At 33.9% G+C, this 17,440-nt stretch overlaps 2 protein-coding genes across 2 annotated transcripts; both read left to right on the top strand.

The window, feature by feature from the left end:
- The first annotated feature begins 7,105 nt into the window (after nucleotides 1–7,105).
- On the top strand, nucleotides 7,106–9,390 carry LOC114733647 (uncharacterized). Its single transcript, XM_028921141.1, has 2 exons — nucleotides 7,106–7,338; nucleotides 8,212–9,390. The coding sequence occupies exon 2, from the start codon at nucleotides 8,316–8,318 to the stop codon at nucleotides 9,219–9,221; it is 906 nt and encodes a 301-aa protein (XP_028776974.1). The 5' UTR covers nucleotides 7,106–7,338; nucleotides 8,212–8,315; the 3' UTR covers nucleotides 9,222–9,390.
- A 5,697-nt stretch (nucleotides 9,391–15,087) lies between these two features.
- LOC114733648 (zinc finger A20 and AN1 domain-containing stress-associated protein 5) lies at nucleotides 15,088–16,101 on the top strand. Its single transcript, XM_028921142.1, has one exon. The coding sequence runs from the start codon at nucleotides 15,238–15,240 to the stop codon at nucleotides 15,763–15,765; it is 528 nt and encodes a 175-aa protein (XP_028776975.1). The 5' UTR covers nucleotides 15,088–15,237; the 3' UTR covers nucleotides 15,766–16,101.
- Nucleotides 16,102–17,440: the final 1,339 nt, after the last annotated feature.

The raw sequence follows: 17,440 nt of genomic DNA, 5'->3' as shown, positions 1-17,440 counted from the left end.
AAAGTCTCAATCCACTTTATCTCTCACATTTATACATTTTTTTCTACAGTAACCTTTCTAACAATGATAGTTCTAGTCAATATACTTGATTAGTAAGGATATTTTAGGAAAGACAACACTTATTTAAGACAAATAACTAATTCAATTTACTTTCTTAATCTTTTTAAATTAGTAAACTGGTTCTTATAATTAGAAGAGATGGTATAAAAACAAAATCACCTTTTTATTCGTGCCCACCGTACATTTTTAAAAATGTGGACTTTCTCATTCAAAAAGAAAAATGTGGCTTTATTAGTGCAATCTTTTTGCCCAGCAAAGAAAAATTAATAAATTATTTAGACCCGTCTCCCAAGTCACGCGATATGATTGAACGCGTGTAAGCATGATCATCAACCCACTTAGCATTGGATTTTTCCTCTAGAAGAACGCCTCTACGTCGGTAAGAGATTGATGCCCAAATGTGAATTCTTAATTTATGTATATGATTTTTTTATTTTTAAATGCATTTTAACTTGAAAAAATCATAAAAAAACTGCTGAAATTAAAAAATTATAACAATGACCCGTTCACAAAAATTGTTATGAAAACGCATACTATTATTATCAAAACCCATACTAATATTATAATGGGTTCTTATTTGTAATTTTTTTATTTTAGCGATCTTTTTTTGTGATTTTTTTTATTTCTATTACATGCTTTTTAAATTTAAAAAGAAAAATTATGCTCTCCAGGTTCCTCTTCTATCTCTAATAACAACTGTTTTGTAATGCTTTCTTTCTTTGAGGTCATGAATATATTGTAATAAATCAAATACTCTCCGGTCCTTAATATAAGACCTATTTAATTAATTTGACTGAATTAAGGAAGTTAGGTAAGTTAGTTGATTATAAGAAAAGTGACACATTTTTCCTAAAACACCATAATCATCTTTCTTAATACCCCCTCTCCCTCTTCTACTTGATTATGATTGAGGGAGTATCCATAGGGGTAATTTAGAGAAAATTAATAAATATGAGAAATGGGTCTTATATTTAGGATCAAAATCAACTCAAGAATTGGATCATATATTAAGGACCGGAGGAGTATGACATTTATTTGAAGAATGTAGCACATATGCTAATCATAGAAGCATCTTGAAACTACAAAAGAATAATGCAGCAAAAATTTTCTGGTATGTTATTCCTTCGTTGTTATGATTTGGGCCACACACATCATCACCATTTGAGAATATATGAATATATATATTAACCTAAGATTATTTGAGAATATATAATTATTTAAGGCATCACGATTTGAGCTGCCATTTTGATGAGTTTTGACACATCATTTCCCCACTCCTAATTATTCACTACGAGACGATCATTGCCTTCATATGCACTGACCAGCGCTAGACATGATTGGAATTTATTACATATGTAAATAATTTTTTTAGAAAAAATATTACTACCTTCTGTTCTAATTATAACACTTTATTTATAGTCTACAAACGAAGTTTTACAAATGAGGTCTTATAATTAGAAATGGAGATAGTATTATTTTCTAACAAGGTTCCATGCGTCATCATCATTAAGAGGGTGTTTGGCAACTTCTAAACGATGGTTTCAAAAGCACTTTTCCGCAAAACGAGACAAATTCCTCCATATATTTATTTCGTAAATCGTAAAAGTATTTCTAAAATCATGATTTGATTTTTATCCAAAGACTCCCTAATTGCTCCGAGAAATTGGTTAGTACCTTTTGAATTGAAGGCAATATATCGCTGCTATTTTTTATAATTAAAAAAAAAAAAGGTTGAAGTCAGATCAAAACATAGCCACGAATAAAATAATGTAAATTAAAAGTGATACATGGGTCACATAATTTATTAATCGCGACTTCTTCATCATAAAGTGAGTATGTATAAGGTTTTACGCTATAAGATCGCTATTACACACACACACACACACAAAGAATGACATATAAAGTGTATGTTATGATTTAATTTTAATTGATTCATTTATATTAATTAGTCCTATATTATATATGTATAAAGTAGGACTTGAACACATATATTCACATGAAATACAAGCCAATTTTTCTTTTTAATTAAGCAGATACATCCTTCTAGTAAAGATAATCCTGCTTGAGATATTGTTGGATACCGAACACTAAATAAGCTACTTATATGGGCCCAGTGGAGCCAAATTTCATCCCAACCCTGATGCCTGGTCATGTTCGGTATCCAAATGGTAGTGTGAGACTTTGACCTAACTTGAAACATTTTTTTCAGAAAGATTAATTTTTTTAAAATATGGAAAAAAAATTTGCTCATTAACAAAAACATATAATTAACATAATTTATAAAATTAATCATTTTTTAAAATTATATATATTTACGCCCTAGTGAGGGCGTTAAAATTATATATTTATAAATTATTCCTTGTTTTTACATAATATTAAGTTAAAAAATAAATTTAAAATTTTAAAACAGGTAAAAAAGGTTTAAATCATTAAAAAGATTCATAACAATCATAACATATATACACGATTAGTATGAAAAATAATGATATCAAATTAAACAATTAGTTTCACAAAAATAATTTTAAGAAAATACTACTTGTGGTCCTTAATATAAAATATCGTTTGAGTTTTATTTTGATCCTAAACATAAGATTTCAATTTACTTTGTCTCTCATATTTATGTATTTTTTTCAAAGATAGTCCTTCTAATAATGATAGTTCTAACCAATACACTTAATTAACAAAGATATTTTAGAAAAAACAACACTTATTTATTTCAAATAAATAACTTAACTTATTTTTTTAATCTTTTTAAATTAGTCAATTAATTTTTATAATTAGAATATGTTCAAACAGAAGGTAGCACATGTTCGAACTGAGCAGGTTTAACCGTAACTCCATGCCCGGTCCAAACTGTTCAAATGGCTTGAGCATGATAGGGTTATGGGCTTATAGCGGTGGGCATCAACAAGATTCACGTATTATTGTATGCATGCCTTGAGTCAAACTAAAATAACTGAATGTTTAATTTAAAAGTTAAAAATAGTTATTTACAATACAAACCGCGGGTGAAAATTTTTTAATTTGTTCTGATGTAATTGTTAAAAAAATACATTAAATATATAAGTTTGAAAATCCAGTTTTTTTCCCTTTAATTTGCATAAAAATGGCAAAAAAAAAAGGGGAAAGAATATCCCGCAAGAATCGGTCAATTGATTGACAATATTTATGTAAGTTTTATTCAATCCCTTTCTCTGCATTAATGCATGCAAAATTAGAATATATAAAATTAAAGGCAGGATCCAAAAAATAGGAAAACTGTTCACCAAATTAGGAAACAGACAAACACCTTCACGCCCAAAAAAGCTATAAAAGCATCCCTAGCCCTTCCACAACGTTTCAGGCTGCATTTATTCTTCTCGGTTCCTAAGGCGTACGTGTCTGGTAAAACCAAAACTTCTTTTTTGATTTCATTATCACAAAAGAAGTTCCTCTTCCGTTTTACCAATCCGCCATGGAGATGAAGAAGCTTGCCCTCGCCGTCGTTCTCGCTGCCGCTTCCATCACCGCCGTAGTTGCCGAATCTGAGGTTCCAGCTCCGGCTCCTGGGCCTGCCAGCGGCGCCACCGCTCTCGGCTCCTTCGTCGGTGCCTCCGTCCTCTCCTTTGTCGCCGCCATGTACATGTAGATCTGAGCGACGGACTTATATTTATGATATATAGTTATTTGCGTTGAGGAGGAGAAGAAGGAAATTATGTGGCAACATGAATGGCGAGAGGAGGAGGTAGGATCTGAGATTTCGCTTAAATCTCTGGTTCGACTTCTTGGTTTTCTGCTTTTTGTTTGGTTTGGTGGGTGCGATGTTCTTTCTTTTCTTTCTTGTAATAGAGTGCGCTTGAAAGGGTTTGTAATGGACTGATCTAATGCAACTCTAATAAAATTTTCTATGATTATTATACATATGGCGTTTTTCTGTTACTTCAAGCTTTTGTCTCCTTCCATTTATGTGTGTGTGTGTGCACAATCATATTCCTTCAAGCTTTTTCTATATTCCTTGAATTTTCATTCTTTTGTCAAAAAGAGTCATTAATACAAGCGCTTAGTGGTGTAGATGAACCCGAGAAATTGACAGAAGAGAGACCAGTTCATAAGTATGGGTCTTTATATCCAAGAAAAACTATTTCTTTTGAAGAAGTGGAATAGGTTTTCGTTGTATCTGCCACCAAATATAAATGAAGAGGATGATTTGTGCCGAACCATAAGAGAAAACATCTTCAAATGTGTCATCATAGCTGAAAAACACCTTACTCACCTGAAAAGGCGAAAACCATAAGCTTCAAGAGGAACAACAAACCAGCATAGCTCAGCTGGTAAATCCTTGATTGGAGACTTATTTCCCCTTAAGCATGGTATTGCCCAACCTGGGTAAGCCGGTTAGACCACTGCACCTTCAATTTCATATATTTTTATCCTATTATTGAGTCTGAAAATTTTGTTGGATTATGTGTAATTCATACGTGAAGGTATGGATTGACCATGATCCAGTTTTTAGGGCCTTGCCTATCAGACCAGCTAGATTATAATTACTACAGTTTTTAGTTCTCAACTTATAAATGCGCCCAAGTTTAACCCAAAGGATTATTAAATCAAGCTATGATGAGAATTTAGACTGGCGTCCAGTTGGGTGCAATAGGAAGGGTTTGTTGTGACTGAGGAACCTTCAAGAGATTATCCATTGCTGACAAGTGACAAGCTCCAAGCTACGGGCTTCTGAAGAAAAGTTGGCCCAAAAAGAACTTGGGAGAGTTTTTTGGGTCAAATCCGTATTTCTTTACGGTGCCGAGAAGCCTCAAGGGCCGAACTTGCCAATATCTACTTCCTAGCTGAACCAATTTTAGATAAACACCTTAAATTTATTATATCTGGATCATTTATATTTTATTTAGAGGTTTTATATTTAATTTTTTTATTTATTTAAAATAATTATTTTAATATGCATAAAATTTAAAATAAAGATCATTTCTTAACTATCATTTTTTTGAAAAAATAGTTTTTCTATCTCAAAATAATTAATTAAAAATTTTAAATCTAAACCGTTCAAATAAGATATAAACGGTCCAAATCTGATAAATTTAAGATGTTCATCACAGTGATGATGACCGAAACTGGTTTCCTTTCCCAACATGTTTCCCTAAGGAAATCCCAATTCAATGCCATGTCTATTGCTATTAACTAACTACTTCTAATGCATTGCATATTGTGTTTATCACATGAGTGTGTCAAAAGGAGAGAGTCCACATCCAAAAAAATCATCTCATCTAGCATACTACTGCCACCTATAAATAAGTAGTCTCTAGTGTTAATCTAAGTATATCAAGCTCTTGAATTTTCGCACTCTTTTTTTTTTTGTTTTCATCTACTCTTCCATTTAGTTATATTTTATTTTAAAATAGGGTGAAGATAGTTTTTTTTCATGTGCATTCAGTACTCTGATCTTTTTTATAATGGGTCCAGTATTCTGATGTTAATTTTTCTGTGCATCCAGCACCCTAGATGTAACCAGAAAATAGGTCTATAAACATGCCACTAAAACCACCTCCCCCCCAAACGATTAATTCTCGAGAGATTCAAGCCAGTGCCACCTATAAATAAGTAGTCTCTGGTGCTAATCTAAGTATACTAAGCTCTCAAGTTATCGCAACCTTCTTTATTTTCATCTACTTTTCTCTTCTGTTTAGTTATATTTTATTTTAAAAAATGATTTGAATTTTAAAACGATAAGTAAGTCATGTTAACAACTCTTGTAATGATTTTAATTATTCTTATAATAATTTTGACAAGTCAAAATATGTCAAAATTACTTATTTGTCATTTTAAAATTTAATAAATATTTTTACGTCATTTTTCCTTTTATTTTTGTTCTTCTATTATTCCCTACTTCTCATAGAGAGCGTCTATGGGCATGAGTTGGAACAAGTTCACTTTTGTTCTTTTTTTTTTTTGGGGTGTTTTCAGGAGATTTTTTCCAGCATTGCACATGAATGACTTCTGGAAATTACGCATCTTGTCCCTTGAACCTGCCGTCAATAAACGCACTTCTGCTAACAAGCAACGGTGGAGTCAGGATTTAATTATAAGAAGGCTGCGATTGAAAATCATATATGAGTGTCTCTAAGGGTACGTTTGGGATCACGTTGGCCCCCCAAACGTGCGTCCCAATCTGACTTTTGGGGTGGCTGTGATTTTAGGTGTTTAGATCTGCGATTATCCAATCTGACTTGTGAGGCTTAAATGGACTTCTGAGAGAAGCTCATACAAGGAGCTTTTTTTTCGGATGCGCAGCTAGGGTTGAGAAACCGTTGGAGTGTGTTAATTTTTTTACCTAACTGACCCTCTGCATGTTTTTTCTCTCACTTCACTTCAGCTCAAAGACAAAAAAAAAGACGCACACACGCACTCAGCCACAAGACGCTCTGAAGCTAAAAACTCCTCCTGACGTCTGCTGCCATATACTCGCTGTGCGCCCGCCGTCTCCCGCCGTCTCAACAGTTCAGGTTCTTGTGTGGTCGGTCGTTCAGTTCTTCCAACGTCTCATCAGTTCTAAGAAGGTTAAAAAATATATAATATTAAATATTCTTTCGATCCTAAATATAATACCTATTATAATATAAATTATATTACAAAAAAATTTTATATTTAAGATAGGAGGAATAATACAAATCGCTGGTGTTAAAAAAAGAAGAGAGATAATACTAATCAATAAAAAGAAGAGAGATAATACTAATCAATACTAATTATGGTGTTTTAAAAAATATGTCATATTTTTTATAATTAACTAACTTATCTAACCTTTTTAATCTAATCAAATTAGTTAAATAGGCTTTATATTAAGAATTGGATGAGTATATTGCTATCAGTTTATTATATGTCATATTACTCTTGTAATTTTGGCAAAAACTTTAATAAAAAAGGCTTGCGTCAAAACGCTGGATTTGCCTGCGTTGGAGGATGGGACCCACGAAGACGCAGAATTTCCTAAGCTCCCCATCGCCAAGAAGGATGCAGATTCCGATCGATCTTCTACTGGAGCAAGGAAAGCGGTGGCGCGCGCGCGCGGTAGGTTTTTCATTTCTGTTTTTATTTTTGTTTTCTAAGTACTTTGAATCTTCTTGGTGCCAAATCCAAGCATTGAATATTCTGACTCGCTTCGTCTCTTCGATCAATCAGAGAGTGGAAGAAGGCCTGAGCTTTGACCACTCTCGAGAGATGGTTAATCTAAGTGGACGGAGGACGGAGGGGAAGGAGTAGCATATTCGAACTACAGAAACATTCCAACAGGTAACGGTTTCGGACTCTTTCACTTGCTTCGTGTTTGCTGGGAACTTGAGATGTTCTGGAGTGAATCTATTCCTGATGTGTAACGTGGAATGCTAGTGGTGTTGTCTCGGTCTTTTGTGTTGCCTCTAGTTAGCGTTTTATTGGGGCCCTGAAATGTGCATATGGTTATAGTTCGATTCGAGATTATTAGTTGATAATGATTGCTCTAATTTTTGGGCGATCGGTTTCTGTTTGTCAACCTAATTTCTGTGTCTTTGATTCCCGAGTTCCGTTTGAATTTGGAATTTGTATTGTGTAACGAAGATCAGTCATTATTTTCCTGATTGAGCGCATACGTGGGTAATGTTTATAAAATAAATAAAGATCGTGAGTCTGTCTTCGTCCTTTTTGCTGCTTTCGATTGTTTAGATTGAGGATGTTGTTGCAAGAGACGAGCGATTTGGTAGCTGGGTAGTGGTTTCTTTTCATTGTGTTAGTTGTGCTTCCCATCAGATTTTTTTCCCCCTTATTTGGAAGGATAAAAGAAAATCCTGTTAATGCAGCTTGCTGTGTTTCGTATATGAAGTCTGGGTCAGATTTCTTCTTCTTTTTCTTCTTCTTGTTTGTTTGTTTTTTTTTTTAAATTGTTTCTTTACTGATCTTTGTTGACACTCTTGTTATACCAGATTATCTCTCCAAATTTGACAACAAATTGTGGGTCAAAGCTTTCCTATTATGTCTTTGTTTGGCAAGAATGTTTTGGTCTAAAGTTGGATTGAGATTCTGCATAAACTCTTGTTCTGTCCCATGCCTGTTAGCATGATTTAATCCTGCTTCTGGTCTATATTTTGTGTTAGAATTGTTAATCTAATTGGAGCTATCTATCTATCACAGGTGTCACCAAGGATTTGTCTGGGAAATTTTGAGCGCCATAAATCAATACCCCTTGATCTAGCATCAATCCACCTGTTTCCCTTCCTTCAACTAGACATAAAAAAATGGCTGCTATGATTTCACGAAGGTTAGGTTCTAGGCTGCTAAAACCATCTCATTCTTCTTCGTCTGTGTTTTCTTCTCATTTTAAGAAGCTTCAAAACCCAATCAATGAGTCTGAACCTTCCTCCCTCTCCAACCCCCAATATTATTCCACTTTCACTTTGGCTCAGTCTTCACAATTAACGGCTTCAAACACTATTGTGAAACCCAGAACTTTTTGGACATCAAGTCCGACTTTGATATCCCAGAATTCTTGTAAAAACCCTGGCTTGAAGGACCAGAAGCTGTTTGGTCGGAAGCCTAGAAGTCTAGGTCTTAGCATTCTGAGATCATCCAACGTGAATTCCGGAGGCCATTTTATTATACAGTTATCGGTGGCCAAACCCAGATCTCTCTCAACTGAAAAACCATCTTCAGAATCTGATAAACCCCAAGACCCGGAGGCGTACCCTAGTCAAAACCCTCACTTCAAGCACCAAGAAATTGAAGGGCCTACTGTGGAACGGGATCTTTCAGCTTTGGCTGAAGAAACTCGAGATGTCCTAGAGAAGATGATGAGGAACATGTATAGCTTAAGCAAGGCAATGGCCTTTCTGGGTCTGGTTCAGCTTGGATTAGGAGCTTGGATCACACATATTAAGGGGTCTTCTTCTCCAATCACAGAGGTTTCCATCCAAAGTTTTCTGGCATTTGCATTGCCATTCTCGGTGGCTTTCTTGTTGCGTCAGTCTCTGAAGCCAATGTACTTCTTTAAGAAGAAGGAGGAGGAAGGAAGGTTACAGATTCTCACTCTGACGCTTCAGGTCGCCAAGCAATTGAATCTTTTCTTTGTGAGGACTCGTGGGGTTTCTATTATTTGTATGTCAGGCCTGTGCGCTGGAGTGTTTTATCTTGTCATCTCCAGATGACTCGGTTGAAGAATTATGAACTGTGAACTAACCATGTCTGTGGATTTGGATTGCTGTTGAGTTTCGGTTGGCTTATTCGTCAAAACAGAAAACGTTGCGCAGTTTTGATGAGGCAGCCTGTATGTGTGGTTGATTCAAATAAGATGGAAGCTGATTAGACATGTTTTTATCTTCCAAGACGAAGCTACAAAATAAGAGACTGTTGCCTAATATACAGTAGCAGAAAACTTACAAGAGCTCATCATATCCACAGACTGCTGGTATTTGAAAAAGCACCATTGTCCCTAGTACCCTAAGAATCCCTCTTTCACTAAATTAGGTTTTAGAGAAAAATACAAGTACTTTAAAGGAATTTTTATTTAGCTTTTTTAATTGTCCCATTAATCAACTGGATTTTATGTTAAAGATTAGAAGTACAGTAAGTATATTGATCTTTCTAAAATATTATCTTAAATTATTTGTATTGAAATTACTTTTTGATTCAAACTGTTTTGACATATACCATCAACAAGGATAGTTTAGAAAAAGGTAATAAATTTGAGGGGACAAAAGTAATTAAGATCTTATAATTCTCGAATTTATTATTTAACTAAATCTAACATGGGCGATGGGCCACTCCACCAGCCCAATCCATACTACATATAAGTGGCCCAACCCTATCAGTCACATGCACGTGTGGGACATGAACTCAATTTCCAAAACGACATTTTTGCATAAGGAGTGGATCACTGTTTAAATTTGCGTAATTCTGATGGAAGCTTTATATCAGATTAAATGCCCACTTATATTTATATTAGTGGTAGAAAAGTGATCGATCTTATCTTGTATCTAGTAAATATGCAAAAAATTTATGTCGTAAAGCTTAAAATTTAACATAGTTTCAATTCGTGATTTCTCATATACATATATATATATATATATATATGAAAAAAAAACGGAGCATTCATGTCATTATGCTATATAGTTTCAATCCCTCTTTCACTAAATTACCTTTTAAAGAAAAAATAATAAATATAAGTACTTTAAAGTAATTTTTATTTAGCTTCTTTAATCGTTACAAATTAACCAACTGGATTTTATATTAAAGATCAGAAGTATATTGATCTTCCTAAAATACTATCTTAAATCATTTGTATTGAAATTATTTTTCGATGTAAACTGTTTTGACATGTACCATCAACAAGGATAGTTTAGAAAAAGGTAATAAATTTGAGGGGACAAAAGTAATTAAGATCTTATAATACCCATATTCAACTAAATCTAACATGGGTGATGGGCCACTCCACCAGCCCAATCCATACTACATACAAGTGGCCCAACCCTATCAGCCACATGATCCCCAACAATAAATAAATATGGTTAGGAAGATAAATATTTGATTAGTGGAGAATCAACAGTATTAGTACGTAAATTTCATTTCTCATGGGGGAGGTGATTTGATTTGATAGGAATTAGGTATAACGGCATAATGGGGAGGAACACCTGATAATTTATGGAAATGACATTGACAGGACGATGAATACGTGTCACTGACACGTGTTCATGGCGGGGAGGGGGATCGCCGCGGATGGGAAAATGAATGAGAGAGAGAGAGATGAGCGATTATCAATTACATACCATATTTTGCAGCCCACCCGGTTATCATGCTAATCATGAAATCTTATAATTCAATTGACATAAAAAAAAAACATTTCAAGATCAAATTGGTAATTAAAACAAGTTTAAAGACCAAAACTCTCATTATTCCCATTTCACCATTTCACTATGAGATCTCAAGAAAAAAAAAATCAAGCCAAAAAATTCCAATATAAGAGTAGCATGAATTTTGTTGTCATTTTATGCCTTAAAATTTATCATTCAATTGTTATATAATTTTTTAATAATTAAAATTTTTGAGATTGAGGGCCATTTAGAATAGTTTATAAATATCTTTTAAATAATAATTTACGAAATACGAGATAAATTTGTGACTCGTCTTATGTGAAACGTGCTTATAAAAGATTTTTTTAAGTCCTCCCAGACAGGCCCTTAATAGTGATTTTTTCACATATACTCCTATATTATACTACTCTTTTTTTTTTACCGGTATATTATACTACTCTTATCCTAAACATAAGTCACTTATAGAAAAAAATTTTGATTCTAAATGTAAATCACTTATGCTCTATTTAGTGCTTATTTTCTAATTTTATTTTTATTGAAAAGAGGCAAAAAAAAAAAAGACATGAGAATGGTTTATAAACACTAAATATAGATATTCTTAATATACGAAAATGTGTTACAACTAATTTATGTGGAAGCATGGGAGTGGCAGGCATTAAAGCCATTATATTAACGCTGGTCCAAAAAAAAAAAAGCCATTATATTAACATGAAGATTAATTTGATTGGGAGGATGTCGTTTTGATTTGCACATGCACATGATGAGCGCGTAGCAGGGAAGAAAAGCAAGAGATAGATAGGGGCGGTGGTCAGATGGGGCGGCTCAGTGGGGCTTCTCACTTTTGTCGCCACCATTTGCCCCACGCCTCCGACCTTACCCTCTCCCCATTTACCATTTTACCCTTCCTTCCTTTTCCTTCTCTCTCTTCTCTACGTCCCCGCCCTTATCAGCATCACTCTTTTGAAAATTACACTACTAATAAATAAATCGAGTTTTCGGCCAAAATAAATAAATAAATGAAATCCATTTTGCATGGCAATTGTTCGGCGCCCCCTTTGATCTCTCTAGCGACTTCTTTTTCTTTTTCTCAGGTTATAAAAACCATTTTTTAACTTTTATTTCTTTTTTCCCTTCATACGCCCGCTATGCTCTAAAAAAAATAAAATCAAACTCATAATTCTATGCTCAAAAAAGACTTTGAAAAATAATTAGCATTATTGTGTTTCAAAAGTTTTGACCCTTCAAATAAACTGAATGATTAAAAATCTACACAGATCTAAAAGTTAAAAAAAAAGAGTAAAATATTCTGACCACTTTTCTGTTTCATCTCAATTACAGAGACATCCTTTATATTTTAATAACATATATTTTAGTCCAAATCATTAACACTATTAAGAAATATTCCGAAAAGCTTTTCCAAGTATTTTTTTAATTAAAAAATATGTTTATCTATTCAATTTGGTTTTAAATATAATATTCCAGTTTATTTTGTCCCTTATACTTATTTTTTTTTAAAGTAGTCATTGTAGTAGTTACATATATTAAATGTTTCATCAAACAGTAGTTCTAACTAATACACATATTAGTAAGAATATTTTATTAAAAATAATACTTAATTTATTATAAATAACTAACATAACAAACTTTCTTAATATACTGAATTAGTTAACTAACTTTTATATTAAAAATCGGAGATATTAATAAAAGCATACAATGATGGAGTATTGATATTGATCACCAGCAAAGTATAGTGAAAGGATGGAGACAATATTCATAAATTCATAATGTATCATGCGTGTGGGGGACATGAACTCAATTTCCAAAACGACATTTTTGCATAAGAAGTGGATCACTGTTTAAATTTGCATAATTCTGATGGAAGCTTTATATCTGATTAAGTGACCACTTATATTTATATTAGTGGTAGAAAATTGATCGATCTTATGTTGTATCTGGTAAATATGCAGAAAATTTACCTCGTAAAGCTTAAAATTTAACGTAGTTTCAATTCGTGATTTCTCTCACACACACACACACATATATATAAGGAGCCTTCATGTCATTATGCTGTAAAATTAGCAGCTAAACTTGCAATTTTCTGTGTTATTTGACGTGTCTCTTAAGCTGCATTGTCCTTTTTTTTTTTTTTTGTATGACCAGTCCACATAACCCATACGTAATTTCAAAGATAAAAATTGTTTAATGAATTATATTGCTTAATGAAAATATATAAATCAAATCTCTCTTTTTTTCTTCTCTAGTTTGCTTTAATCTCAACTCAGAATGGGAAATTAATGAATCTTCTTCCATCTTCAGCCAGATTTGAGCCATTCGGTTTTTGCAAAACTGTTCCGGTTTTTAGATTAACTCTGGCTTCCGATCCAAAGACCAGTCAAAAGCAGCTCAACACAGTTCAATTACCTGAGCTGTTAATCTAGGCAAAACGAGCCGGAAAGTATTCTGGTCACCGGCCGGACTAGTCCAACCGTTCGTTTTGGTCTGGTTCAGTTCGGTTTTTAAATCATTAAATCAAATTATAAAATTAAATGTATTATTATTTTTATAGTAATTGGGAAGGAGCAGTGAAGAAGATGAACTGCATGTGGAGTGTGTGCTAGATTTGGCTTCAGGTTCACTGTTCATATCGCCCCTTTGAGGACTTCTCACAGTCACATACTTTCGGCACATGGCTCTTCATTCCCTGCTTTGTATGAATACATATATAGTATTTAATTAATATGATATAAACACACCTTATCGAAAAAATTATAATATAAATACAAAGACTTTTAATAAACAATTAAACATATTTTCATATCCTCCTTTGATTCTGTTGCTTCGTTTTGCCAGACAAACACCCTCTTATCATGAGATTCCTCTTTCTTCTTTTTTAAAAACCTATTATAAAAAGGATTACTTATTTTTATAGCAAGTTTCCAATGATTGTCTCCGCCAATTGATCTAAAAACCATATATATATATATGTATATATATTATATCTAGGAGTGTTAGAATATTTATTTATTTAGCCTACTTTAAGAACTAAAAAAAATCAAAATTCATATCAGCTTTCAATGATTGTCTCATGCAATGCAACAGAGTTTTTTATTTTAAAAAAAACAAAATAGGTATGATTATAATGAACTTGACATTACCTTAATTGAGCCTCACTCAGTTAACTTTTAATGGAGGAATATTAATCATCTGATTATATCCAGTAGTGTTGAATTGTTGACAGAGGAATTACAAAATTATTTACTTCCGTAAAAAAATTGAAACATTTTCTTTAATATACCATCACAGCGCAACTTTAATGATTAATATCCATTAATTAAAACCCGATTAAGAGATGCTTAATTGAGAAGATCCAAATCACGGTTATTAGTGAAACAGGGGAACATGGCAGCTGAAAAAAAGGTCAATTATTTTGTTAGGAAAAAATACTTCATCTTTATTACAAGTTTCAAATAACTAATTCGTAAATAAGTAACAATCAATTAAAATTAGTTAAATGTAATAAATAAATTAAAAATATATTTTTGTTTTCAAATACATGCTTCTAATAAGTGAGAAAGAGATGAAAGATAATATATGAGAAATATAAACAGAGAGCAAAAAAGAGAGAATAAATAATTAAGGATAAAATTAAAAAAGATACATTTTTTGCCAATAGAAAAAATGAATTAAATGTTAAGACAAATCAAAATTAAAACTTATAAAATCTATTACAGTCATTTCTACATTTAAAATTTATAAATAAGATTGGAACGAGTAGCATATTAAATTTTGCTTTGGAGTCCAAAAATATGTTTTTACATCTCCCAACTTGCTGATACCAGCAGTAATTTTTTATCACAAAACGTAAAGTAATTAAAATTTATAGTAGCTTCCACAAAAAAGAAATCAATATTGTTAGAATTATTACTAATTTTTTTAATTATATATGTCTGAAATCAGAAAACCAGGAATTATTGAGAGGGGCAAGTTCCCCTACAGGACCCAGCTGGGCATGGCAAATGGCCATGATAGTTCTTCCTCAAACAACGACACGAACACGTCAGAGAAAGCCCCTGGGGGCAAGAAATCCCCAAGAAATTTCACCAAATCCCCATGGGTAATTTTGTAATTTCTGAACTGTGCAGGGAAAAAAATATTGATACGCGTCCCTATGAGGTCCATATTCCATCGCCATTACCGACCTCAGAGCCCCTTCAAATCCCCGTTTCTCTCTCTGCTTCCCAGCCTTTCCCCCCCATTCCCTTTGCCTTCCCCTCTTTCTTTTCCTTCTCCTCCAAGCAGAAATTCCCCAAGTTTCTCTCTCTGTGTTTTGCTTTGCATACATCGAAGGGAAATCATGGTTCAGATTCAGAAAACGGAGAAGGAAGAGACCGAGTTCAAGGTTCCTGAAACCATCACCCCCTGCGTTAACAACTGCGGGGTTACCGGTAATCCGGCCAACAATAATATGTGCCAGAAGTGCTTCACCACCACAGCCGCTGCCGCCTCGTCAGCGACGACCTCCTCTACCGGGATTTCTCCTCCTCCTAAATTTTCCGACGACAAAAGTTCTAGATCCGCCCCTTCCCGCTCGCCCAAGAGGTCGCACCCTTCCGAGGAGGAGCCGACGCAGAATCTATTATCAGATCGGACGAAATCGGACGACACGACGCCGTCTGAAGCCAAACGGGTGGTGAATCGATGCTCTGGATGCCGAAGGAAGGTCGGTTTGACCGGATTCCGATGCCGGTGCGGCGAGTTGTTCTGCGCTGAGCACCGGTACTCCGATCGACACGACTGCAGCTACGACTACAAAGCCGCCGGACGCGAGGCGATCGCGAGGGAAAATCCGGTGGTAAAAGCGGCGAAGATTGTGAAGGTTTGAATCTGCAGAAACCAAAGGAATCTGATAGATTATTATTACTCAACAACACGATCATCCACCATCTGTACGGGATCGAGGTCCGATCCCGTCATTTCTCTCTGTCGCAGGAGATAATAGATATGTTAGCAGAACATCAATGTTTTAGCGTGTGAGACAGAGAGATTGTTACCGAAGACGATTCCATGAGATCGTCCGTGTTCGATCAATCTATGATCATTTTTTCTGGATTGTTTTACCTTTCTTTCCTCTTTTTGGGTCTTGTTTTGGGTTGATAATGATAAATTATTGTGATTTACGACTACGATAATTGTGGGCTTTCCCTTAGTTTGATTATCATCTTTCCTTCGTATTCAAAAACTTTAATTTAATTTGCTTGTCACCTTGCAAGAATCGGGAATAATCGCAGCGAAGAGCGGGGCGTGGAAAAGGAAATTTGGGGAAAGTTGCGGGGGTACAATCGTCATTTTGATTGTACTTTTAAAATGAATTTTCGATGATAGTGATGAGGGACGTGTGTGGGACCATCTTTGCTCAATAGATTCATGCGATGTAGCGCGTGATATTGGAGTGGAAGGGGGGCGGTATTTACTTCGTGACAATGACGGGTGCTTTAATAGCCAATAAAGATATGCCACGTGTTTGGAGGGGCTGCAAAAAGGCGGGGTGATAAATATGACGCGCGAGGCGGCGAGTGAGATTGAAGAAAAAGAAGGAAATCAGGATTTGGATGCGTAAGCCACTTGGGTTTCGTTTTGGGGTGTCTGCCTTGTGTTTCAAATTAAATTAACTTTTTTTACCAAAAAAAAAAAAGAGAGGAGAAAAGGAACAGGAACGTGTTGGTGAATAAGGGGATGCCAGGAGTAAGTGGAAATCTACAGGGCTGTCGTGATCCAACGGCTGTTATTGATGGTGCGGTTCGAGATTCAAAAGGAGACCACCAGCTGGCCATCCCTCAATATAAAAACTAATTTAATTAAGTTTTAAGTATAAATTTTAATTTATTTTCTTTTTCATATTTATTAATAATTTCTCAGTAATTATAAATATTAAATAATTTTTATTTAAATACACGTTATTAATAAAGGTATTTTAGATAAGACAACTTTATTTATTATAAATAATTATTTTAACTAATTTTTTAATATTCATAAATTAATTATCTAATTTTTATATTAAGGATCAAATGTAGTATAATTTCTTTTTGTTGCCTAAAGTATCTTTTCACCCGAATGATGACGAACTAAACTCTCGGGATACTGTTAGGCGTTGTAGCAGGAACATCTCCCCACAATGTTTGTTTCGTACACACCATCTCAAGAATTGAACCAGGACATGATATTTAACGTGCTTGGTATAATTTGTGTATATGATGCATTCAAAAGATTCCACCCAAATACTCTTTCTAATCTATAATATTAGTCACTTCGAATAATTTATTAAAATTAAATGAAGTTGTGAAAGAGATAGAAAAAATAATGAGTCGCAATTAAACATTATTTACAAAGACAAAACTAACAAATGAGTATTAATTTACTCTCCGAGTCACATGTATCGGGGATCAAAATATTTGTATTGTGAATAGGAAAATACAAATTTAATCCCTAAGAAAGTCTAATGATACTGAGCACATATTGAAGTCCCTTTTAAGTATGATGTTATGGGTTCGGCTTTTCCT

The sequence above is a fragment of the Neltuma alba genome, unplaced genomic scaffold, assembly GCF_004799145.2.
Source record: "Neltuma alba isolate B1F8T4 unplaced genomic scaffold, ASM479914v2 tig00013022_pilon, whole genome shotgun sequence".
NCBI classification, from domain to species: domain Eukaryota; kingdom Viridiplantae; phylum Streptophyta; class Magnoliopsida; order Fabales; family Fabaceae; genus Neltuma; species Neltuma alba.
Note: the sequence above shows the minus strand (reverse complement) of the source record. Positions and strands in the feature narration are given on the sequence as shown.